Source organism: Schistocerca americana, chromosome 9 (genome assembly GCF_021461395.2).
Source record: "Schistocerca americana isolate TAMUIC-IGC-003095 chromosome 9, iqSchAmer2.1, whole genome shotgun sequence".
Lineage (NCBI taxonomy): Eukaryota > Metazoa > Arthropoda > Insecta > Orthoptera > Acrididae > Schistocerca > Schistocerca americana.
In genome coordinates, this window is record NC_060127.1 from 121,285,461 (window position 1) to 121,311,593 (window position 26,133).

At 42.9% G+C, this 26,133-nt stretch overlaps 1 protein-coding gene across 1 annotated transcript in view; it reads left to right on the forward strand.

Moving 5' to 3' along the window:
* The first annotated feature begins 1,828 nt into the window (after window positions 1–1,828).
* The window catches only part of LOC124551017 (esterase FE4-like), a 290,102-nt gene continuing 265,797 nt past the window's right edge, over window positions 1,829–26,133 (forward strand). The window contains exons 1-2 of the mRNA XM_047125864.1: window positions 1,829–1,992; window positions 16,457–16,594. Coding sequence (XP_046981820.1) covers window positions 1,843–1,992; window positions 16,457–16,594 — 288 coding nt within the window. The 5' untranslated portion in view covers window positions 1,829–1,842. The remainder of the gene's footprint in view (window positions 1,993–16,456; window positions 16,595–26,133) is intronic.

The window sequence follows — 26,133 nt, forward strand, 5'->3', positions numbered from 1 at the left end:
GTTTTAGATAATGGTGTCCATAATGTCGTAATGTCGAACCATTTACTCGTCAATGTCTAGGCAATCATAAAAAACTTTAAATTTCGTGAATTTCTTATTCAGGGCGTCTATCACAGGGATACTTTTGAAACGTTTATCCCTGTCGTTAGCTGTGACTCTGTTCAGATGTGTATTATCATTGAAGTGAATATGGCGCTAGATTTCCAGATATCTACTGCAGCTCATGCACTATCGTAGCACCGTATATCAAAATCCTCACCTTCATTCCAATGTAACTGTACCTTTGGGAGAGACTAGTATCCAGTGAAGAGTAATATATCTAAGAACGTTTTTAAGCACTCATTGGATCAAAGTTGTGATCATTGTTGTGTGTAACATATTGAACACTTTCACTGGCAGTCAAATTCGGTACTTGTTCATCAAAAAGTTCTTCAAAGCAATCAATTGCAGGCTTTCCTTTTAAGGCTGTTCAGTTTCTGCTAGGTCAGCGTAAGTTTCACTATAACTTGTTTCCTCAGCTGTTAAATTAGAAGTGACATTAGTTTTCATTCTCTTCTTGCGATGGTGTGCATTTCCTCGTCCTCCCTTTATTCATTGGTACCAACTTCGAAGACATCTGGAACATCGGCTGGAAGAGTTTCGTCCAATATATTTTCTTCGAGAGCATCACAGACAGGCATTTCATCTACTCGATGTGGAAGGACCTTGACGATGTCAGTGGGCTTACACATTCCACCTCATCACCAGAAGAATGCACGAAATTGGGGTCATTTACAGTCTCGTCAGTTTCCTTTATATAAAGTGCTTTTGAACGATTCATTGTGCCAAAATACGATTTTAAGCAGAATCTGCTACGAGCCCCAAATGGAGATGGAAATTCAGAGAGCCCTCATGTGGAAATAAAAAAGCCTTGGAAATAAACAAACGATAAACGTCTTCTAAAACCATTACAGAACATTCAAGTACACACCTGCTAGAAGTTATGTACATAAAAGTATAACTATGCTGTTTTTAAAATGTTCGCCTTGCGTAACTCTGAAAAACCTTGCTTCTTCACACAAATAGCCATGTAAAGATCACTAATTTAACAACCACTGATTAACAATCAATAAATAAGCTTGAAAAAGATATACATAACAATAAAGAATAGTAACAATTGCTGCCAACATAATTACAAATAAAAACATTTTCGTTAGAAACACAAATCTCAAAACTGGGATTATGGCAGTTAATTTTTTAAGGTATAGTCTGTCTGGTAATGAAAGCAAGTGTGGTCAGTTAATTCTGCAGAGAGAGATGAAGGATAGATTACATTACCCATGTTCATTCAAATAGATGCAGTTTGCAGTAATGAAGAGGTTTGGACAGAAAGATTAGCCTCGGAGAGCTGCGTCGAACCTCGCTTCAGACTGAACACACAACAACAGCAACCGATCCAAAGTCAAGTGTCAGTATGAAGCTATAAGTTACGGAATAATGACGTAGTTTAAACCGTTCAGAATCGTCTAACAAAGAGTTTGTTCCTCTGTGAACACAATGAATGGCACTGTGCAGCGTTGTTGTAGAGAAGCGATTATACAGCGGTTAGGTAGCACCAACGATCTAACTGCCGCCGCACTGCTCGGCGGAAACCCTCGTCCCAGTGTTTCGCAGCTGCCCCATTAGAAGCTACACATCACAGAATGACTCACTGCGGCGGTTTCTGCCTCGTCACTGTGAAGAGGCAGAGGCTGTCGTAATCTTATCCTTCCACGGCGCCATCTGTTACGTAACCACCTGGAGCCGACCAGCCACAATATAAGAAGGCGCATTTCAGCGGCGGCGGCAAACGTAGCGGCTAGCATGGCGGGCGCAGAGCAGGCAACGGTGAAGGTGCGCATCCCGCAGGGCGAGCTGCTCGGCCGCCGCCGGCGCACAGTGTGGGGGTTCCCCTACTGCTCCTTCCAGGGAATCCCCTATGCGGCGCCACCGGTCGGACCTCTGCGCTTCAAGGTGAGTCCTACAGCAAGGTTATACGGTTCAGTGAAAGACTTGCGAGGAATGGGTACAATGATCTGTACTTCATTTATCATGATCTCGGCCCAAAAACCTAGAAAACGCTACAGTGATGTGACAAAGGTCATGGAATAGCGATATACTCATATGGTGATGGCGGTAGTAACGTCTATACAAGGTATAAAAGGGCAGTGCATTGGCGGAACAGTAATTTGTACTCAGGTGAATCATTTGAAAGGGTTTCAGACGTGATTATGGGCCCACGACAGGAATAAACAGACTGAACGCGGAATGGTAGCTAGAACAGAATGTACAGGACATTCCTTTTCGGAAATCGTTATGGAATTCAATATTCCGACGTCCACAGCCGCAAAAGTGCGCCGAGAATACCACATTTCAGGTGTTATCACTCATCAAAGATAACTCAACAGCCGACGGCCTTCACTTAACGACCGAGAGCAGCGTCGTTTGCGAAGAGTTGTCAGTGCTAACAGACAAGCAACACTGCGTGAAATAGCCTCAGAAATCGATGTAGGGCGTATGACTAACATGTGCGCAAGGACAGTGCAGCGAAATGTGGGATTAATGGGCTCTGGCAGCAGTCGACTGACACAAGAGCTCTTGCTACCTCTACCACATCGCCTGCAGCACCTCTTCTGGGTTCTTAAGCATATCGGTTGGATCCTACACGACTGGAAAACCATGGCTTGATCAGATGAGTCCTGTTTCAAGAGCCGATTGTAGGGTTCGAGTGTGAGGCAGACCCCACGAAGTCAAGGATCCAAATTGTCAACAGGACACTGTGCAAGCTGGTGGTGGCTCCACGATAGTTTGGGCTGTGTTTACATGGAGTGGACTGGGTCCTCTCGTCCAGCTCAATCGACTGGGACTGTTTGCATATCAGTTGTGTGCATTGTTAGGTAAGGTGACATTTCAATAACTGTGATTGTCAGTATGTTTCAAGGCAGTTATGTTACCGATTAGTTCTTGTTGGACATTAATGATAATCACTACAACAACATATTGCACATGAGAGAGTTCTTCGTTATCTGAACATTGAACAACTGACGATGCTGAATAACCTGAAAAAAGCACATTCCGTGAGAAATAATAGGAATCTAAGTTTGATGAAAATCCCCATCTGCATTTCTCTAGCCGCTCTTAGGTCAGTATAAAGTCATCGCAAAGAGGCGATTACGTTTGTCTGCATGGCAATCTTCCACAGCACCTATTATAATCAATTAGTATAGATTTTTTCCATTTTAAGCTTACTGCAAATAAATTTAGAGTGTTTTCGCCAAATGTATTTCGCTCTCATTTATGAAGCGTCTTCTACAGTCAGCAACCCTATCAATAGCAAAGCATTTTCCATAATGCGCATTACCAAGTGGGGAAGGGGGGGAGGTACTTTATGGCTATCCTAAAAAAATTTTAAAAATTTCATAATTGTTGTTGAATTATATTACCAGCATACTTTTTGAAAAGATACTGATGTGTAAGGAGTGTCCAAAACCTGAAAATACCTTTCAGCAATATCAATTACAGACTTTTAAGACCAACACAAAAAATGTTAAGAACGCAAGTTTCGTTCATTGTTGCCGACTTTTCCTCGAAACATATTTTTAAAGAGGTTCTGATGTGTAAGTGAGGCACAGATACCGGAAATACTGGATACGACGTTCATTAGGGAAAGTGTAATCTCGTACTGATATGTAAATTTTGAGTTAACTTTAACTGGAAGGTTTAACGTTTAAAACATATATACACTCTACTGGAGTAATTCTTTTTAAATACTTTTCTTCAGAATTTCAAAACATAAATTACTGCAAATTTTTTCAAAAGGTGGGCATAAAATTCTCCCGCCCCCACTCCCCACCACCCCAGGTAGTATTGCGTGGGTTAATTTACTGACGGTGTTTTTGTCACTTGTTTACACATTCTGCAAGCAACTGCTTTTAGCTTCATTGTTAATTGCTAGTGTAGGCCATGCTCGAAAGACAATTTATAAATTTGAATGAGAAACCAATTTTCTTCCGACCTCGATCTGTGCTAACAATTAAGGAAAAAGCAGTGATTTGCGGAACATGTAAACAAGAGACGGTAACACTGTGAAGGTGCTTTACAAATAAAATCAAAACACATCTGGTGCAAAATACTCTTTAATTATCTGCAGTAACGTTAAGCTGGAAAAAGCCACTAATAACTTAAGAGGATCATTTCGCAAAAAGCACAGATGCGGAAATACGCAAGCTAACCAAAGAATGCAGCGTGGAGCTAACGGTAGAAAGGAAAATCTGGTATATAGGAAACGAAAATGTTGTTGTACAAAAGTCGGAGATTAGAAAGTTGCCAAATATGCGATATCACAAATATCTCGAGCAGACAGCTGTGGACTTCGCAACGTGATGCCGATATTCTATACAAGGTAACGGTTATCACATTGATGTATCTCTTAGTTTCTTATAACATCATGATGTCTGTTAAAACCTGTTAATGATATGACGTCGTTCTTAGCTGGTCCAAGTAGCCTCTGGAGTAATCTACAACAATTTTTTCGCTGTGCACCAGTGCAGATACCTTTTATTTATCGTATCACCAGTTCAAACAAATTTGTTCTTTTTCTTTTGTACTGCTTGATGGTGTTGGTGGCAGGAAGTGCTAACCCTCAAATTAATAAGCATTATTCTCATTACATAAAATATTATGTGATTCTGGTAACTATTAGTTCCATGTGTACCACTAGAAAAGATGTGTGCTATACGTGATATCCCAGGGGGAATGGTCAGTATTCGGAGATTTGAGAAGATGACCATTTGAACGAAAAAACTTTATAAGGACATATGCCCTATTCCGATTTTTTCCGAGTTAGAAGACATGTAATGTACGTTGTTATTTATTTTCAATATCATTCAGTACATTGCCACGTTTACAAATCTCTACACTTATAGCAGTTAGTAAACACTACAATGTGTGTTATACAAAGCATCGATTGAAAAATACATATGCTTAACACGTTCACTGCTTAGCACTATCGTACACCTCACAGTGCAGCTTTAAAGAAGTTCTTAGTAAATGATCGTTAACCCACGGTGAACTTCAGTGCATTTCTGTACTGTTAGGAGAACATGATGCGTTGATTGAATGCCTCTGCACGTTTCCTGATGAGGCGTGCAGCCACAGACCATAGATATCCTTCTATGCTCTGTGCCTACAGCGCCCACGATGCGACCAAGCAGTTCATCTCGCGTATTCGCCTTTCATTTGTACGCCTCAGAATTCATCCAGCCCCATCAACAAAAATCTAATGGCGTAAGATGTGGCAATCTTGGTGACCATTTAATTACTCCATCACAACCAATCAAGTGGTCAGGGTGAGTTAGGTAAAATGTGGAGAGGCTCTGTCATGCTGGAAGTACTGTAAATTGTACTCTGTGTGACCAAAGGAACGTCCTCACGATGTTCAGCAAACGAATTTTCGAAAACATGCAGCTAATTGTGTCCCGTCATTCCCCCTTCCAATATGACTCTACTGTGACCGATCATGTCGCACCAAACAATGGCCGGGAAATGACTTGGAAATTAGTTTTCAATGCAGCGTGTGGATTTTACTGCGACCATCAGTAATGAATGTTTGTTCCGAGTAAATGTGGCGTATTCAGTGAATAATAGTATTAATAGAAGCAAATGACGAGTGCGTGAATAGTGATGTGGAAATTGAAATGGATTAATAATTGCTTCAATAATCGGAAAAACTTATTGGAAAGAATAGTTGCAAAAATTTTGAAGGTAATTTATGAATTTGCCTACAATCTTGGATGAAATGTAACTGATATATCAACAGACCTTTAATATCATTACAGTCAAGGTCGATAAACATAATTTGCATTGTATACTGCTGCTTCCAGTAGTGTGTGGTACCAAATAATCACCGCAACCATCGAAATTGTCGATCTTCCACTCGAAGCACAACATTTTTAGTGTAAGTAAACCAAGTTCAATAGCTGCCCATCAAGTCTGAGTCGTTACCTTCGCATTAATTGCGCTGTGCTTAGTCTTGATTGTGACAATGTCGATGCAGGAACGCTCCTCCGGATACCGCGTAAATTACTCTTGTCTGCACCGAACCTCTTGATGCGGGATCTGGGCGGCGAGTGAAATGATGAACACACAGGATTTGAACTTAAATCCGTGCGAATAAATATTCCTTTCTTTATTAACATTTTTACAATATTTTTAATGAACGGTTAAAATACAAATTTTTACAATGCTGGTGCGAGGCATCCAAGCATACATCCGTAAGCTACCACTTCCTGAAACAAAAGTGTAAAGATACATGAATTAATAAACTGAAGATCTTATTTCGTACTTTGTTTCATACAGATATTTAACCTTTTATCAAAACATTATCCTTGCCATAAAACAAATCGTTGATTTACCTTTGCTGGTGTCTTTGATTTATAGCTCATTCCGTTTACATACTATCATCAGGATATGCAAATATTTCAATATGTTATTCTACAAGTACAACTAAAGAATAAAGTTGATATAAACATAGGTCAGCAAATGTTTAGTTACGGAGTTACGGCTAATGAAAGATGTTGGTGTTGGCCTGGTGAATTCAATAAAACATTTCCCAGACGTGCATCTGCAGTAGTTTTCCAGAACATCCATAGAACCAAAGATTATTAAACAAGTAAATTTGTTTACTTTCCATTAAGAATGTAGAAACGCTTACGTCATTGTCGGCAACAGTTAGTGATTCATCAGATTTTCACTATATATAATATATAATAAATAATACGTATATAATAAATAATGACATAGCACTGATCGCACAGGACATTACCGATGCACCGAAACAGCTAGAATTATTACAAGAGCAGGCAGCAAAAATAGGATTACAAATTTCATTTGAAAAAACAAAATTTATGACTGACATCAAAGATGCACCTTCTGACCTAAAAACTGGTAATAACCACATCTCTCGAGGTAAGAATTTAAATATTTAGGTGAATGGATTGCAGAAAATTGTAATGAATAGATATCTGTCAGATCAAGAGTCCAGAAAATGGAGACGGCGTTTCAATTAACAAAAAACATTTACAACAAAAATAGTCTCTCGTGGAACTGCAAAATATGACACTACACAACAGTAATTAAACCCGAAGTTCTTTACGCATCTGAGACACTAAACCTTCAAAAGAGGAATTAGAAGTGAAAGAACGTAAAATAATGAGGAAAATCCTAGGACCAAGAACTAAAGATGGTGTGCAATATCCAAAACCCAATGCAGAAATATATAAAAAATATCTCCAAAATAACAGACACAATGCGCATGAGAGAATCCAATTCATGGGGCATTTAGAAAGAATGGACTCAAACAGGTTAACGTACAAAATCCATACATTTTTAAAGGACAAAATTACAAGACCGAACTGGTACAAACAGTCGGAAAAAGACCTAAGAGAATTAGGGTCTCCAGATCTACATGACAGAAATGAGATCAGAAAAATCACAAACACGCGGGGTTTTGAGGAAGAAGAGATAAAAACTAACCGACGTGGTCTACGCAACGAAAGCTAGCCCTTTCGTTGTTTATGAAGGAATATTGGGCGAAAAGGAAGGCCAACAAATGTTGGTTACGCGTGGTCCTGAGTGATCCATCCGCGAAGAAGAAGAAGAAGAAGAAGAAGAAGAAGAAGAAGAAAAATAATATATAATGAATAATATAAAATAGCCATCGTGCATCTTGTGATTGGTTTACACACCACAGTATGAAGGAACGACATGATGAGACCACCAGCAGACGCTACTCGTATGTTGTTTATTTACCCTCAGACAACCAGTTTCGGTCAAGTGAACGTTTTAAAGTAACGGATTAAAATTGCATAAGTTTAAGAAAAGGTTCTTTGGCACCAAATACATGTATTTTTCAGATGCAGTTGTTTTATCTTATATAATATAAATCCGTGATTTGCTGTCTGTGAGAAAATAACCATGTCATGAGACAATGGTGGCGTTCTTTAAGCACTTTGAAGCTGTACCTGCAGAAACTATTTCAGCACTCTAACGACTGCTACTTGTAGTCGGTAATATGTACAACTGCCGTTACATTTGTGACGTGTTAAGTGCGGTGACTGTTTCCTACCTTCAAGATCTCAGTGACTGCGTTCCAACAAAATAACAGGAGACCGCGTTTTCGCTGCGCTGCGCTGTCCTGACCCACCCTGACTGTAGCACAAGCCAGCACTCTCTCCAGCTGCGTCTTGGGTTTCCGGAAGGCTGTGCTGTGGCAACTCGCCAGCCACTGCGATCCATTAAGTCTGCCATGGAGTTGAAGCAGTGTGGAATGACAGCGCAAATGTCGCAGCGGCATGGTGTAGGACAAGGGAAGCGTGGAAGGGAGAACCCAGAATACAAGCGTAATTTGTCCTTTCAATGGCCACATTTATTTAACCACCATGTAAAATAGCATGAATAAATGGATCTCAAATAATTATGAGTGAAAGGAATAATCGGCTTTAACAAATGATTTCACCTCAACCAGCCACAAAACTCAGTGCCAGAATAAATATAAAACAGTAATTAAAAAAAAAAAAACTTATTTCCCTGTGAAACAGAAGCTGCTCAATAGGAGAGATATGTTTAAGACAATTTAACAAAAGGTCATTTACGACCTTCAGAGGATTTTTGGGAAACTAAATAAGTCCTTTAATCAAACAGTCCCATAACACACAAGAGGGCAAACGCACTGCTAAAATCAGCATAAAACCCAGTGAAAGTTTTATCAAGTACCAAATCAGTAGGCCTGCCGATCTGGCCGAGCGGTTCTAGGCGCTTCAGTTTGGAACCGCGCGACCGCTACTGTCGCAGGTTCGAATCTTGCCTCAGGCATTGATGTATGTGATATCCTTAGGTTAGTTAGGTTTAAGTAGTTCTAAGTTCTAGGGGACTGATGACCTCACATGTTAAGTCGCATAGTGCTCAGAGCAATTTGAACCATTTTTGAACCAAAACAGAAAAATAGATTAAGTTTGTCCACACGTGAGGCAAGTACAGTCCCAGTTTAGCGTCAAACCAGTAATTATATTTAAATGAGTTGGAAATATTCGCATAACATAATAATCAAGACATAACTTTGTGCATATGCAACTTAAGAAAAAACTTAGCTGCCCGAAGTTCATAACACGGGCAATATAAGTATTTTCCAAAGGAAATGTACAACTTCAAGTAAAATTTAAAATAAGGCTCCACAGATCAGATCATTAAGTAATGTAACCACTACTTCACTTAAGATTTATTAGCAGGCAGCGAGAACCAGCGCCCTTTGGGCACTTGCGGACACACCTCGAGGGCAGCGAATGAACACCAAGGCGAATATACTACACCTACAAGCCCCTGCGGCCACCAGCCGCTGAAAAACCGGCCGCGAGGCTCAGAAGGCTAAGCACGGCTGTAACAAAAAATGGCTCTGAGCACTATGGGACTCAACTGCTGAGGTCATTAGTCCCCTAGAACTTAGAACTAGTTAAACCTAACTAACCTAAGGACATCACAAACATCCATGCCCGAGGCAGGATTCGAACCTGCGACCGTAGCGGTCTTGCGGTTCCAGACTGCAGCGCCTTTAACCGCACGGACGGCTGTAACAGACAAGACTTAGGTGAAACACAGGCCAAACAAACAAGCAAGTATTAATGGCCACATTCTCGAGAATTGGTCAGGATAAGGCCTTTTAATATACCACCAGATTTCAAAAATGTGTCTTTTACGAAATTTCCAAAATACCATGAATGTACAGTAGTGGCCAAGGTAATGTCTATTAAACCACTCAGCTGAAGAAAATTATCCACACGAAAACTTAATGAATGTCCACAGAATAAGATCTGACTGTAATTTAGCCAAACCACTCTGGAAGGAACGTTGCGTAAACCAAACAGCTATGTAAGGGAAATGACAAGCTGACCTCTACAAGGTGGTGCCTAATAATTAGCCTTACAAGCAATGCTACCTTCCTTGATATCTATATATGGAAATCTAAAACACAGTTTCTACACATATACCCTATTAAACACAGGAAATTTCTGTTAAAGCAAACAAAATATAAAATAAAAGATTAAATGCAAAATCCTTAAAAAACCCTTAAGATCCCAATTAAACCTGCGAAATTTTTACGACAGGTTATTGCCAAAACCCATTCCCATTTACAGCACAAGAAAGCTGACAGCCATATCAGTGGGAAATCTAACATTAAGGTAAACCACTCAATTTAGTCTTTCACACTGCGTACAGCCAGCACAAATACATTACAATGAATCTCACAGTGGTACACAGAAATACCCAGCACAGGAACAGTTACACATACATCCAAGTATTTCACTGATCATAAATATAGCCGGCCGGTGTGGCCGTGCGGTTCTAGGCGCTTCAGTCTGGAACCGCGTTACCGCTACGGTCGCAAGTTCGAATCCTGCCTCGGGCATGGATGTGTGTGATGTCCTTAGGTTAGTTAGGTTTAAATTGTTCTAAGTTCTAGGGGACTGACGACCATAGATGTTAAGTCCCATTTTTGAATAAATATAAATAATTTGAAGCAACAGTTAATTACGCTCCATGTGTCAGTAAACCATCGAGCGCAGGAAATAGAGGTGGGCGTATCGTAATGTGTGAAATACTGACCATAAATGCATGATGTGGCAGATATTGAATAATACTGAAAATATCCAGGGTGGCTTCCAGCACCCAGTCCCACACAGCACGGAATATCAGCGGATACAGACAGAAAGACGCTGTACTCAGCTCTTTGTCTTAACTACGACTTCACCAGTTACACCAAGTCTTGACATAAAAAGAGCTAATGGCCGACTGGCACACCATATCCGGAACTCAGCCCGTGACGTCCTCTATTCCGCTGTCACTCGCTGTCTAGCTCTTACTGCGCCACCAACTCTGCTCAGGGCCTGCTTTAGTACTCGCTCTGCCAGAGAAAATCAGCGACGAGCTTCAGTCGATTCGCGCAGTCAATAGTAGCGAGTAATGCCCTAAGTCAAGGCACGTGAAATCGATTGTGAGTCCCCAATGGCTGAGTGTATACCCTCATATCAGCTACGAATTAAAGCGGGTACCCTTGCAAAATATGTTGTATGCCCACAAAAAGTAAAATTTCATTACCTTGCTGTTGTTTCTAGCGCAGCAGTGTGTTTATATCTCTTACACCTCATCGCTCAGTCACTCTTACAAAGTGTGGTGGCTCTGAGCACTATGGGACTCAACTGCTGTGGTCATCAGTCCCCTAGAACTTAGAACTACTTAAACCTAACTAACCTAAGGACATCACACACATCCATGCCCGAGGCAGGATTCGAACCTGCGACAGTAGCAGTCACACGGTTCCGGACTGCGCGCCTAGAACCGCGAGACCACCGTGGCCGGCACTCCTACAAAGTGACTTATGGGGGCGTTAAATGAGTAGTGCAACACATTCTTTTTTTCCCGGCCAATTTCGGTTGAAAAAATGCCGAATTTGCTGTGGAACACAGTAGAATTGAAACCGGGTTGGTAGGTACTCATAGAGCGCACAAGCTAAGGTTACGATTGTGGATGGAGCCGTAAACAGTTACTGTGAGCTGCACAATCAAACACACAACTTCATTTTTCTAAGAACCACTTATTTACACAATGCTTTAAAAGATCACAATTAGACAATACGGCTGAAGGCTTGAGATGCTTTCTGGGCTGAAAGCCCAAAACCACACCAAAACAAGAACGGCTGAAGGCCCGGCTTAGAAATCAAAACCAAGTAAAAATAGAAGGTCATTTAAAAAAAAAAAACACATGCAATTGAAAAAAATTTGCGGCTGAAGGCCTACACTACACGTCTGAAGAACAACTATACTTAAAACACATTAATAAAGTATTTTTTCTAACCAAGAAATTTCTTTTTAAACTTACAACAGAATGGCCGAAAGCATAATTAAAGAAATATTAACTTATTGCACGGCTGAAGGCCACAAACATTTAAAACAACGGCAGAAGGCCTGAAAAACAAGTCAGACAAACAATTTAAAATTAACACATTTCTTGTTATAAAAAATTTCCTATAAAGAATACACACGGCTGAAGGCCTTATTAAAAGGGGTTAACGTAAATCCTCGGCCGAAGGCCACTCATAACACATCGAACAACTAACGGGTTAGGGCCTGTATTCCAAACAATTTTAGATAGAACAAATTTTAGGAAAAAAATACTCTTTTTTAAATAAAAAATCTTCAAAATTTTAATTTAACACGGCTGAAGGCCTCTATGTAAATTTAAAAAGAACTGAATTAATACACGACCGAAATGAAAATCATAATCTGAAACAAAGTGAACAACTGGTGCTCAGAAGTGTTCCTAGGGTCGGCCTGAGAAGGTAGCTCAAACTTGAGGTTAGACAGACAGCCAAGAGCTGAAGTAAAATAATGGGATGGCAACCCAAACTAGGGACGGCCCAAGGACCGACTAACAATTTACCAATTCCCTTCTGTCCGACCACGGCACAACGATGGAAAATATCGGCCACAGACGACCATACTAACAGCACTATGTCCAGAAATCGGCGTCTAAAAACAGACAAGCGAACAATAACCACTCTAAGCAAAATATGAACCAAACAACATAAAAGGCTGTCGGACTACACGCCGTGCCGGACGGCATCAACACGACGAGGAAAGGCACACTGCCGGAAAACTATGCTAACGACCAGAGCAGGTAACTGGGGGGTTAACGTCCACAGGGCAGAAAATACCTCTGGTGTACTTCACTGGCAAGTAACAGTCAATTTAACAATTAATCACGATATAGGAAGACGGCTCCATGATTTCGCCGACTCCAACATATTATACGTTGCTGCTAGACCTAATGGCCCAGGGAGCAACAACCCGCAAATAAACGGAGAGATGTTACAATAGTTGAGGTTTCATAACAGGTTAACTGATCACTCAACTTCAGCGTCCAGGTTCGCTGGGCAACGAACTTTGTCGTTCTCGCAGCTAGCGCCTCACGATCCGACAGTGCGTGCACGCCTCCAGCGGTCCCAGCCTGGCCTCGCGAGGAGACTTCCTCGTTGCTCCGTCCCAACCGACTGACTACCACACGCACCACCACCACCCAGAAATACTAGTGGGCACACCAAAGATAGTACGACAGTACTAGCATCGCTAAGCGCTGCTGCTGCCACTCAAGGAGGTAAGCCAGCAACTTCGTTATACCAGTAAGTAAGGAAGAAACAAGACGTCACTCAATGTGACAAAATGCCAAAGAACAAACGGCACGAACGCGAGCCTACACGGCTCAACAATATAACAGCATCAGTCACTACAGTATCATGAAGTTCTGATAGCTAGCAAAGCTATCTCTAGCCTTCAAAATGGCGTCTGTGATGGAGGTGCAGTCCAAACACAGAGATGTCATTGAGTTTCTTTTGACGGAAAACCAGAGCATTTCAGATATTCATAGGTACTCTCAGAATGGCTATGGAGACCTCGCAGTGAACAAAAGCACGGTGAGTCGTTGGGCAAGGCGTCTGTTATCATAACAACAAGGTGGCAGAAACCTGTCCGATCTCCCGCGTGCTGGCCAGGCGCAAACAGCTGTGACTCCTGCGATTCTGGAACGTAGAGACACTCTCATTTGAGGTGATCGATAGATTACAATCAAAGAGCTCGCTGCTTCGCTGGGCGTCTCTGTTAGTAGTCCTGGCACATTCGTCCGCCAGGGTGGATATTCAATGGCGTGTGACGGCTGGATTCCTCACTCCCTGCCACAACAACATAATGAGCAACGAAGGACTATCCGTGCGGAATTGCTTGCTCATTACGAGGCTGATTGTGACAATTTTTTGTCAAACATCGTCCAAGGCAATAAAACATGATTTTGTCATTTCGAACTGGAAACAAAACGGCAATCCATGTAGTGGTTCCATACCGCCATTTTTACGAAAAAAAACATTCAGAACGGCACCCTGAGCCGGTAAAGTCATGGTGACGGTGTTCTGGAACTCTGAGCGGGTTATTCTGTTTGGTTTCTTCCCTTATGCTGCAACGATCAACTCTGAAGTGTATTGTGCTACCCTCACGAAATTGAAGAAACGACTTGAGCCTGTTCATCACCACAAAGATGCAAACGAACCTTCCCATGACAACTCGATGCCTCACAGAAGTCGGCGCACAGACGGAAAGTTCACAAAACTTAATTGGACTGTTCTTCCTTATCCACCCTACAGCCCGTATCTTGCGCCTTCCAACTTCCGTCTCTTTGGCCCGAAAAATTGTACACTTCAAATTGTACGTGGATAATGGGGAGGTTATTGATACAGCACGCCAGTAAAGTCACATAAAGCCGTTGCAGTGAACGGAGAGTAAAGTGAAAAATAGAGTTTTGTAGCTAAAAGTCTCGGAAATAATACTGTGTATTGGAATCAAGAATAAAACCAACCTGCTTTAAAAAAAAAAAATGGTTCAAATGGCTCTGAGCACTATGGGACTTAACATCTGAGGTCATCAGTCTCCTAGAACTTAGAACTACTTAAACCTGCCTAACCTAAGGACATCACACATATCCATGCCCGAGGCAGGATTCGAACATGCGACCGTAGCAGTCGCACGGTTCCAGACTGAAGCGCCTAGAACCGCTCGGCCACACCGGCCGGCACCAGCTTTCAGAAAAAAATATGTTGCATTACTTATTGGAGACCTTTCGTACTGAAAGTAACAATTAATGTGTTTACAATCATGAATACTATTGTGCTAGAGAGACTGTCAGAAAGCCTCCTTCACCTTTCGTAGTATGACTGACGCCTGCGGTCTGTTTAGCAGTGAACAGTGCTCTACGCTTAATATTTTGTTCAGGACACTGACAATAAAAGCACCGGCTACGAGATTCCATGAGAACGACTGAAAAAATTGTGGATGTTGCAGGCTAATGTTATAAAATATTTTCTGTGGCAAGGTCAAGGAAGATACACTGACGGAAGAGAAACAAACAAGTAATGCAGAATAGTCAAATTTCAGGAATATATTTGTCTAGGTAACGTACCTAAGCGATTAATGTTGCAAGATCACAGCATAATGTAACCACGAGGAAAGCCATTGCATATGTGAAATTCTGGCAATTTAACAACCGGTGAAAAATGCGAAAATGTTGAATGCAAGAATGCTAACGTGCATGCATTGTGTGATACAGGTGCTGGATGTCACTTTGTGGGATGGAAGTCCATGCTTGTTGGGCTTGGTCGGTCAATACAGGGACAGTTAATGCTGGTTCTGCATGAAACTGGAGTTGTCGTCAGATGATATCCAATATGTGATCGATTGGAGACAGATTTGGCGATCGACACGTCGAGCCAACATGTCCACAGTCTGTACACCATGTTGAGTTACAACAGCGCTATGTGGGCGAGCGTTATCGTGTTGGAAAACACCCCCCCCCCCCCTGGAATGGTGTTCAAGAATGGCAGCAAAACAGGTCGAATCACCAAACTGGTGTACAATCTTGCAGCCAGCGTGCGTGGGATAACCACGCCAGTGCTCCTCCTGTGATACGAAATCGCACTCCAGATCATAACTTCAGGTATAGCTCCAGTGTGCCTAGCACGCAGACAGGTTACTTGCAGTGCTCACCTGGTCTCCTTCGAACCAACACAGCAACGAAGCACAACTGGCTTTCATCAGAAAACTCAACAGACCTTCACCCTCCAATAAGTTCTCGCTTGACACTACTGAAGCCGCTGGGTCAGTAGAAAGAACGCTAAAGATAGTGTGGCTCGGATCTGTCCTTGAAGTAACCAGTTTGTAACAGTTGGTCGTGTCACTGTTGTGCTAATTGCCGCGAAAATTGGTGCTGCAGACGCACTACGATGCCCCAGAGCCACAATCCGAACACGACAGTTTTCTCTCTCTGTAGTACCACGTGGCCTTCTGGAGCCTGGTCTTCTTGCTACCGTACCTTTCCGTGACCACCGCTGCCAGCGATCATGTATAGTGGCGACATTCGTGCCAGTCTTTTTGCAATATCGCGGAAGGGAAATCAAGCTTCTCGTAGCCCTGTTACACGACCTCGTTCAAACTCAGTGAGCTGTTGATAATGAAGCCGCCGTTGTGTTAAAGACATTGTTGACTAACATCAACTCACCACGTCCAATCTCAATCGGTCACGACCATTACAGCGCGTATTTAAAGCAAACCTGATTCACATTCTCAAGGTGATGCCTTTAGCACCAGTCATATCCGTGTGGCGCTAAATTTCAATAGACTTCATTTTCTGGATGTAGAAACGCAGCTACCAACTACCGTTTATCTCGCACATCTGCCTCTTGATGATGCGAATTTTTTTTGTCAGTGCAATAAAAAAGTCATCACTATTTCGAAAGCAAAAGGGCAGAGTACAACTCTACAATGGTTTGCGCGTACGCCGTATGTTTCAGCCACCTCAGCCGGCTGCCGGTTGGAGTGGAGTCCGAGACGCCACCAAAGACGGCAACATGGCGCCACAGATTAACCTACTGGCGGGAAAGTACGATGGCGACGAGGACTGCCTCTTCATCAACGTCAGCACGCCCAAGGTATGTCTCCGTTACAGCTTCACTGAGCTATATGAAAACAGAACACTATAAGGACATTGTAACATGGAATAAAATGTTCACATCTATTAAAAGATTTGGGTTACAGCTGAGGCCCAAAAAAGCAGTTTGTGCAGGTGGGAGTAGTAAAAGTGGAAACAAAAGAGAGATACGTTTTCATAGGGAACGGGGTATGGCAGGATATCAGTTTATCATGCTGCTGTTCATCACATACGTTGAAGAAGCAACAAATCCGCCAGATCATATTAAGTGACCAATATGCACAAAGGGGGAGATTTTACTTCCTTATTAGCCTTCACTGCCTCATCTTTCTAATCCACATCTACTTATACAGACCGTCTCAGATAAGGTGTTTGTCACAGTTATTTACAAAATAATAAGTGAAACTGATAGTTATTTAAGCAAAAAGGTGGTTCAAATGGCTCTGAGCACTATGCGACTTAACTTCTGAGGTCATCAGTCGCCTAGAACTTAGAGCTAATTAAACCTAACTAACCTAGGTACATAACACACATCAATGCCCGAGGCAGAATTCGAACCTGCGATCGTAGCGGCCGCTCGGTTCCAGACTGTAGCGCATGGAACCGCACAGCCACTCCGGCCGGCGTTATTTAAGCAGGTATTTGTAAGAAACATTACCCTTGATTCGGTGTTACGAACATACACTATGTGGTCAAAAGTATACGGACACCTGGCTGAAAATGACTTACAAGTTCGTGGAGCCCTCCATCGGTAATGCTGGAATTCAAAATGGTGTTGGCCCATCCTTAGCCTTGATGACAGCTTGCAATCTCGCAGGTGTACGTTCAATCAGGTGCTGGAACGTTTCTTGGGGAATGGCAGCCCATTCTTCACTGATTGCTGCACTGAGGTCGGTCGGTCGGTGAGGCCTGGCACAAAGTCGGCGTTCCAAAACATCAAAAATGTGTTCTATAGTATTCAGATCAGGACTCTGTGCAGGTCAGTCCATTACAGGGATGTTATTGCCCTGTAATAACTCCGCCACAGGCCGTGCATTATGAACAGGTGCTCGATCGTGGTGAAAGATGCAGTCGCCATCCTCGAATTAATCTTCAACAGTGTGAAGGAAGAAGATGCATAAAACACCAATGCAGGCCTGTGCTGTGACAGTGCCACGCAAAACAACAAGGGGTGCAAGCCCCCTCCATGAAAAACACGACCACATCATAACACCACCGCCTCCGAATTTTACTGCTGGCACTACACACCCCGGCAGATGACGTTCACCGGCCATTTACTATACCCACACCCTGCCATCGGATCGCTACATTGTGTACCGTGATTCGTCACTCCACACAACGTTTTTCCACTGTTCCATCGTCCAATGTTTACGTGCCTTACACCAAGCGAGGCGTCTTTGGCATTTACCGGCGTGATGTGTGGCTTATGAGCTCGACCATGAAATCCAAGTTTTCTCACCCCCGCGTAACTGTCATAGTACTTGCAGCGGATCCTGATGCAGTTTGGAATTCCTGTATGATGGTGTGGATAGATGTCTGCCTATTACACATTACGACCCCTCTTCAATTGTCGGCAATCTTTGTCAGTCAACCGACGAGGTCAGCCTGTATTCTTTTGTGCTATACCTGTCCCTTCACGTTTCCACTTCACTATCACATCGGAAACGGAGGACCTGCGGATGCTTATGAGTGTGGAAATCTCGCGTTCAGACGTATGACACAAGTGACACCCAATGACCTGACCCCGTTCGAAGTCCATTAGTTCCGCGCCCCATTTTGCTCTCTCACAATGTCTAATGACTTCTGAGATCGCTGATATGGAGTACCTGGCAGTAGGTGGCAGCACAATGCACCTAATATGAAGAACGTATGTTCTGGCGGGTGTCCGGATACTTTTGACCACATAGTGTACTTTATTTAGTTACAAGTAAATTGCACAGAGCCGCAGCAACTAGTTACAAACTTTTAATTATAATATTTTTTCTATAATTTAGTTGATGTATTTAAGCCAAGTGTATACATGTTAACTTGAATCCAAACTCTATTAACTTTCGACTGTGAGCAAAAGAACTCACGAATTTCAAGGGTTTACTGCAGCATTTAAGTGAGGTTTTCAAACGAGTAGATGGTTAGAACACATAACTAATGAGGATGTATTGAATAGGATTGGAAAGAAGAGGAATTTGTGGCACAACTTGACTAGAAGAAGGGATCGGTTGGTAGGACATGTTCTGAGGCATCAAGGGATCACCAATTTAGTACTGGAGGGCAGTATGGAGGGTAAAAATCGTAGAGGGAAACCAAGAGATGAATACACTAAGCAGATTCAGAGGAATGTAGGTTGCAGTAGGTACTGGGAGATGAAGAAACTTGCACAGGATAGAGTAGCATGGAGAGCTGCATCAAACTAGTCTCAGGACTGAAGACAACAACAACAACAACATTGAAACGAGCGCCGATTTCCTCGAGTGCGCAAGTCACTGCACCTTCTGAAAGACCTGAGGATGAGATGTATGGTTACCGCTCTCACGGAACATCAAGCTTTCTGCAGAATGCATCCTTACACGGCAGTAAACAAGGCAGGTCGCAAGGCATGAACAAACGTGCCCCTGATGTTGATGTGAACTCACATGCAACGAGTATACTGACATTTTGCCGATGCTCCACGAATGTCAACATGGTGCAAGTGAAGCGGCCGTGTGTAGCGTGCTGGATACACTGTGAGATGAATGAGTGCTGGTGACAAGCCGGTGGGAATAAGCACCGTGCTGTTAAAAATTACAAAGAACTCCAGTACATAATGTAATGTGGCATGCATGCGGCTCTCTTTTGCTGATGAAAGGGCAGCGGCTCTCTGGCTGCTGAGGTCCTGATGGAAGGCCCTATAGTGAGCCGTCAAACTTTGGAGGAAACAGACATTTCCTCAGTGATGTACAGCATGTGGCCCCCCACCCTGCTCACATCAACCTGATGGTGCGCAAAGACAGCTGAGCGCAGGGTATGAGTGGTGGCCCTACAACTGGAGTGAGGTGGCAGCTGGAGCTGTAGCTCCAAGTCCCTCTGGGAACCCAGTGTTGGAGGCAGCACTCCCGGATGGCAGGCCGGCGGAGTTGCGGCTCCGACTCCCTTGACGGACTTCCAGCTGGCGACAAGCACAACACAATCCGCAACAAGCGGCTGCCACTGGCAGGGCCCTCTCGTCTCGCTGTCTGGCGTTGCTCTGGTGTCATGTGGGGCTCCTGGTTTCCAGCGACGAGAAGTGATCCCTGCCTTAGAATTCAGACATGTACGACCGGGTATCCAAAAAAAAAAAAAAATTGTCCAAATGGCTCTGAGCACTACGCGACTTAACTTCTGAGGTCATCAGTTGCCTACAACTTTAATTAAACCAGCGCGGTCCCGTGGTGAATCAAGAAGCAGCCCGCAGAAAATTGATACAAGTGCAGGAAGTGAGCAAACTGCGGAGTAGTGACTAGAAGTTCCTCATGCACGTTGGGGCACTTCACGCCTCTTTCCCAGTGACAAAAAATAAAAATTACCGTTTTTGGCCTTAGGACATTTTTCTTGTGAGGTGCGATGTATGGATTTAGCAAGTAGCTAATTTTACACCACTGGGAATTATTAAGCTACATAATATGCTTTTTATGTACCTGACATCCTGTGGCCGGCCGCTGTGGGTGAGCAGTTCTAGGCGCTGAGTCCGGAACCACGCGACCGCTACGATCGCAGGTTCGAATCCTACCTCGTGCGTGGATGTGTGTGATGTCGTTAGGTTTAAGTAGTTCTAAGTTGTAGGGGACTGATGACCTCAGACGTTAAGTCCCATAGTGCTCAGAGCCATTTGAACCATTATGTGGGCGTTGTCGACATCTCTGCCTACCTTTGCGAACGTGCAGAAACATGCCAGACAGCAATGGTGTATGGAACGATGTCACTGGGGACAGGAATGGCATCAGATAGTGTTTTCGGACGAATCCAGGTTCTGTTTATTTGAAAATGATGGCCGGATTTCGGTTCGCCACAGACAGGGGTGACCCAATGGTAAACACCACAAATGAACTTTGGAACGAGGTGAGTGCAGCATGGACAGCTGTACCACAGGATGCCATTCCAGCCTATAAGACGTCGATGCCAACCCGCACGTAAAAAGTTATCAGGACCGATGGTGGATCCTGTGCGTACTAGGCAACAGGACACATGCTGAATCGAGGTGTCTGAAATGCTAATAATTGCTGCAGGACGTACTAATGTACATATCCTGGGAATATGAACATCCTATCTCTAGTCGTTCAGGGAGCTCTCTTTTTTCTGTACATGAGTGTATATTATTCATTCTACTCCAAACCCACATCCCGAATGCTTCAATTTTATCTCTCCCTTTCTTCTTCAATGTCTAGCTTTCCCTGTTGTAAAGGAAAACACCCCACACGAAACATTTAACAGTTTCTTTCTTAATTGTAACCTCTGCTGTCTGCGTTAATAAGCGTTTGTTTTCTGGATACTTTACTTTACTATCGTAATCTAATTTATGTATACACTGACAGAACCAAAATCACAAATCAAGGAGACGTTATGCGACATAAACGAAAGTTGGTGGGCGTGTTTCTACATTTGAAAGATGATGTCTCTTCAAATTTCACGCCAGTCGCATGTGGCTCAAGTAGCGCCACTATGAGGATGCAGGTCAGGTGCGTCTTAAATATGTGTTGCACCAGTCGTGAGATTAGCTACCTTAAGGATTAGATGTAGTGAATCGCTGTGAACCAGGAGTGTCCTTAAGACCCCATTATCAGTACCTTATTGAGTTTGAACGATGTCGTGTAATAAGGTTACGTTCCTCCTACGATACTGCAGGAAGACATGCCACAAATCTAGCCACTGAACAAGACTGCTGGCAGTGGTGGTAACGGGAATGTACAGTCGCAAGAAAACTGGGCCACGTGACAGTACCGAAAGGGAAGACTAGCGTGTTCGGAACATGGCTCTGGTTCACCGTAGTGCATCTTCAGCAGCAATTTGAGCAGCGTTTGCCATCACAGTGACACAACCAACTGTTACAATTCGGTTACTTCAAGCACAGCTCCGAGATAGACACCCTCTAGCCTTCATTCCAATGGCTCCAAAGCACCACCGTTTGCGACTGCAGTGGATCAAGCAAGAACTCATTGAAGGGCAGGGTGCAGGTCTGTTCTGTTTCCTGATGAAAGCTAGTTCTGCCTCGGTACCAGTGATAGCCTTATGTTGGTTAGAAGGAGGCCAGTTGAGGACGTAGAACCAAGATGTCTGCGTGATAGACACCTCGAGTTATGGTGTGGGGTGCGATTTCGTACGACAGTTTGCTGTTGTGGTCTTCAGCCCTGAGACTGGTTTGATGCAGCTCTCCATGCTACTCTATCCTGTGCAAGCTTCTTCGTCTCCCAGTACTTGGTTGGTTGGTATTGCCTTCAGTCCTGAGACTGGTTTGATGCAGCTCTCCATGCTACTCTATCCTGTGCAAGCTTCTTCATCTCCCTTACAGCAACCTACATCCTTCTGAATCTGCTTAGTGTATTCATCTTTTGGTCTCCCTCTACGATTTTTACCCTCCACGCTGCCCTCCAACGCTAAATTTGTGATCCCTTGATGCCTCGGAACATGTCCTACCAACCGGTCCCATCTTCTTGTCAAGTTGTGCCACAAACTCCTCTTCTCCCCAATTCTATTCAATACCTCCTCATTAGTTATGTGATCTACCCATCTAATCTTCAGCATTCTTCTGTGGCACCACACTTCGAAAGCTTCTATTCTCTTCTTGTCCAAAGTATTTATCGTCCATGTTTCACTTCCATACATGGCTACACTCCATACAAATACTTTCAGAAACGACTTCCTGACACTTAAATCTATACACGATGTTAACAAATTTCTCTTTTTCAGAAACGCTTTCATTGCCATTGCCAGTCTACATTTTATATCCTCTCTACTTCGACCATTATCAGTTATTTTACTCCCCAAATAGCAAAACTCCTTTACTACTTTAAGTGTCTCATTCCTAATATAATTCCCTCAGCATCACCCGACTTAATTCGACTACATTCCATTATCCTCGTTTTGCTTTTGTTGATGTTCATCTTATATCCTCCTTTCAAGACACTATCCATTCCGTTCAACTGCTCTTCCAAGTCCTTTGCTGTCTCTGACAGAATTACAATGTCATCGGCGAACCTCAAAGTTTTTATTTCTTCTCCATGGATTTTAATACCTACTCCGAATTATTCTTTTGTTTCCTTTACAGCTTGCTCAATATACAGATTGAATAGCATTGGGGAGAGGCTACAACCCTGTCTCACTCCCTTCCCAACCGCTGCTTCCCTTTCATGTCCCTCGACTCTTATAAATGCCATCTGGTTTCTGTACAAATTGTAAATAGCCTTTCGCTCCCTGTAGTTTACCCCTGCCACCTTTAGAATTTGAAAGAGAGTATTCCAGTCAACATTATCAAACCGACAGTATGAGCGGTCAATGCATATCACAGGCACCACGACGGCAAATCGGCGTCAGTGTTGTGGTTGGACATGTTTCGCTGCCATTCCTGGGGATGTCCTATAACAGGATAACACTAGCCCACGTACCGCTGTTGTAACCCAGCAGTCCCTACAGGGAGTGACATGTTGCGTTGGCCTGCTCGGTCGGCAGATCTGTCTCAAATCGAGCATATATGGGGCATCATCAGACGACAGGTCCTGCATCATCCGTAAACGTCATTAATTATCTCGAGCAGTTAGTTTATGAGCCCACGCGAATAGTAAACGGTTGTGAAAACACACTTGACCTCTTAGCAACAAATAATCCTGACTTAATAACGAGCATCAAAACCGATTCAGGGACTAGTCAACACACGGTTGTCGTAGAGAGATTGAATACTGTAATCCCCAAATCATCGAAAAATAAGCGAAAAATATACCCATTCAAAAAACCAGATAAAAACTCACTTGACGCCTCCCTGAGAGACAATCTCCACTCATTCCAAATTAATAATGTAAGTTTAGACCAGATGTCGCTTACATTCAAAGAAATCGTATCGGCAGAATTGAGAGATTTTTTACCAAATAAATTAACGAACGACGGAGCAGATCCTCCTTGGTACACAAAACGGGTTAGAACACTGTTGCCGGCCGGAGTGACCGAGCGGTTCTAGGCGCTACAGTCTGGAGCCGCGGGACCGCTACGTTCGCAGGGCATGGATGTGTGTGATGTCCTTAGGTTAGTTAGGTTTAACTAGTTCTAAGTTCTAGGGGACTGATGACCTCAGATGTTAGGTCCCATAGTGCTCAGAGCCATTTGAACCATTTGAAGAACACTGTTGCAGAAACAACGAAACAAACATGCCAAATTTAAACAAACGCAAAATCCCCAAGTTTGGCGATCTTTTACAGAAGATCGAAATTTAGCGCGGACTTGAATGCGAGATGCTTATAACAGTTTCCACAACGAAACTCTGCCTCTAAACCTTGCAAAAAATCCAAAGAGATTCTGGTCATATGTGAATTATGCTAGCGGCAAGAAACAATCAGTGCCTTCTTTGTGCGAGAGCAATGGAGATACTATCGAAGACAGTGCTGACAAAACAGAGATACTAAACACAGCCTTCCGAAATGCCTTCACAAAAGAAGACGAAGTAAATATTCCAGAATTCGAATCGAGAACAGTTGCCAACATGAGTAACGTAGAAGTAAATATCCTCGGAGTAGTAAAACAACTTAAATCACTTAATGAAAGCAAGTCTTCTGGTCCAGACTGTTTACCAATTAGGTTCCTTCCCGAGTATGCTGATGCATTAACACCATACTTAGCAACCATAAACAACCGTTCGATCGACTAAAGATCCTTACGAAAAGACTGGAAAGTTGCACAGGCCACACCAATGTTTAAGAAAGATAGTAGGAGTAATCCACTAAATGACAGGCGCATATCGTTAACGTCGATATGCAGCAGGATTTTAGAATATATATTGTGTTCGAACATCATGAATTACCTCGAAGAAAACGGTCTATTGACACACAGTCAACATGGGTTTAGAAAACATCGTTCCTCTGAAACATAACTAACTCTTTATTCATATCAAGTGTTGAGTGCTATTGACAAGGGATTTCAGATCGATTCCGTATTCCTGGATTTCCGGAAGGCTTTTGACACTGTACCACACAAGCTGCTTGTACTGAAATTGCGTGCTTATGGAATATCGTCTCAGTTATGTGACCTTTCGGAGAGGTCACAGTTCGTAGTAATTGAGGGGAGGAACACATAGAAAATGTTGTGGGGAAGGCTAACCAAAGACTGCGTTTTATTGGCAGGACACTTAGAAAATGTGACAGACCTACTAAGGAGACTGCCTACACTACGCTTGTCCGTCCTCTTTTAGAATACTGCTGTGCGGTGTGGGATCTTACCAGATAGGACCGACGGAATACATCGAAAATATTCAAAGAACAGCACGTTTTGTATTATCGCTAAATATGGGAGAGAGTGTCACGGAAATGATACAGGATTTGGGCTGGAAATCATTCAAATAAAGGCGTTTTTCGTTGCGACGGAATCTTCTCACGAAATTCCAAACACCAATTTTCTCCTCCAAATGCGAAAATATTTTGTTAACACCGATCTACATAGGGAGGAACGACCACCAAGATAAAATAAGGGAAATCAGAGCTCGTACGGAAAGATACAGGTGTTCATTCTTTCCGCGCGCTATAAGAGATTGGAATAAAAGAGAATTGTGAAGGTGGATCGATGAATCCTCTGCCAGGCACTTAAATGTGATTTGCAGAGTATCCATGTAGATGTAGATGTAGATGTAACCTTCCCTGTGTTTGTAGCGCATTAATCTTTGTAGTATATATGTCTGACTAGTAAGATAAATGAAAATGTGAGAATGATATATGTTTTCCTGTTTGTTATTCTATGATACGTAAAACACGTATGGAACTCTAGCTCACAAACTGACGTCTATCACCCCTACAACATAATACATGAACATCTTCATGCTTGTATTCATCATTCTGACTGTTACACCAGATACTAATCTACCAGCATTTCACATTTGCAATAGCTTATCTCGTGCTTACTTTAACCTATGATCTTGCAATTTTGATCACTTAAATGTAGTACCTACACAAAGTTTTTACCGAAATTTCACTAGCGTACATTAATTATTTTTTGGTGTGGCGCTTTTTTTCGGTCAGTGTATAATTGTGGTGTCTGTTCTGTCGGGCATGTCGGACAGAATAGATACCAAACATATATGTAGTAATCTCTGTGAGCGTGGACGAATCATGGTAATGTCAGTGCGGATGCACACCTCGTCCGAACTTTTGTGGGATTCAGCCAAAATCTGCTAGGAAAGGGGTTGATGGACAGTGGACGCTACTAGCGAGTCACAAGTTGAAAATATGGATTGGGTGGGGAGTGTGCCCACATAGCTGATGGAGTTAAGGCGACCACTCGCATAAAGTGGGAAATCTGGGTTCGAGGCCTGGTCTCGTACCAATTTTCACTTGTCAC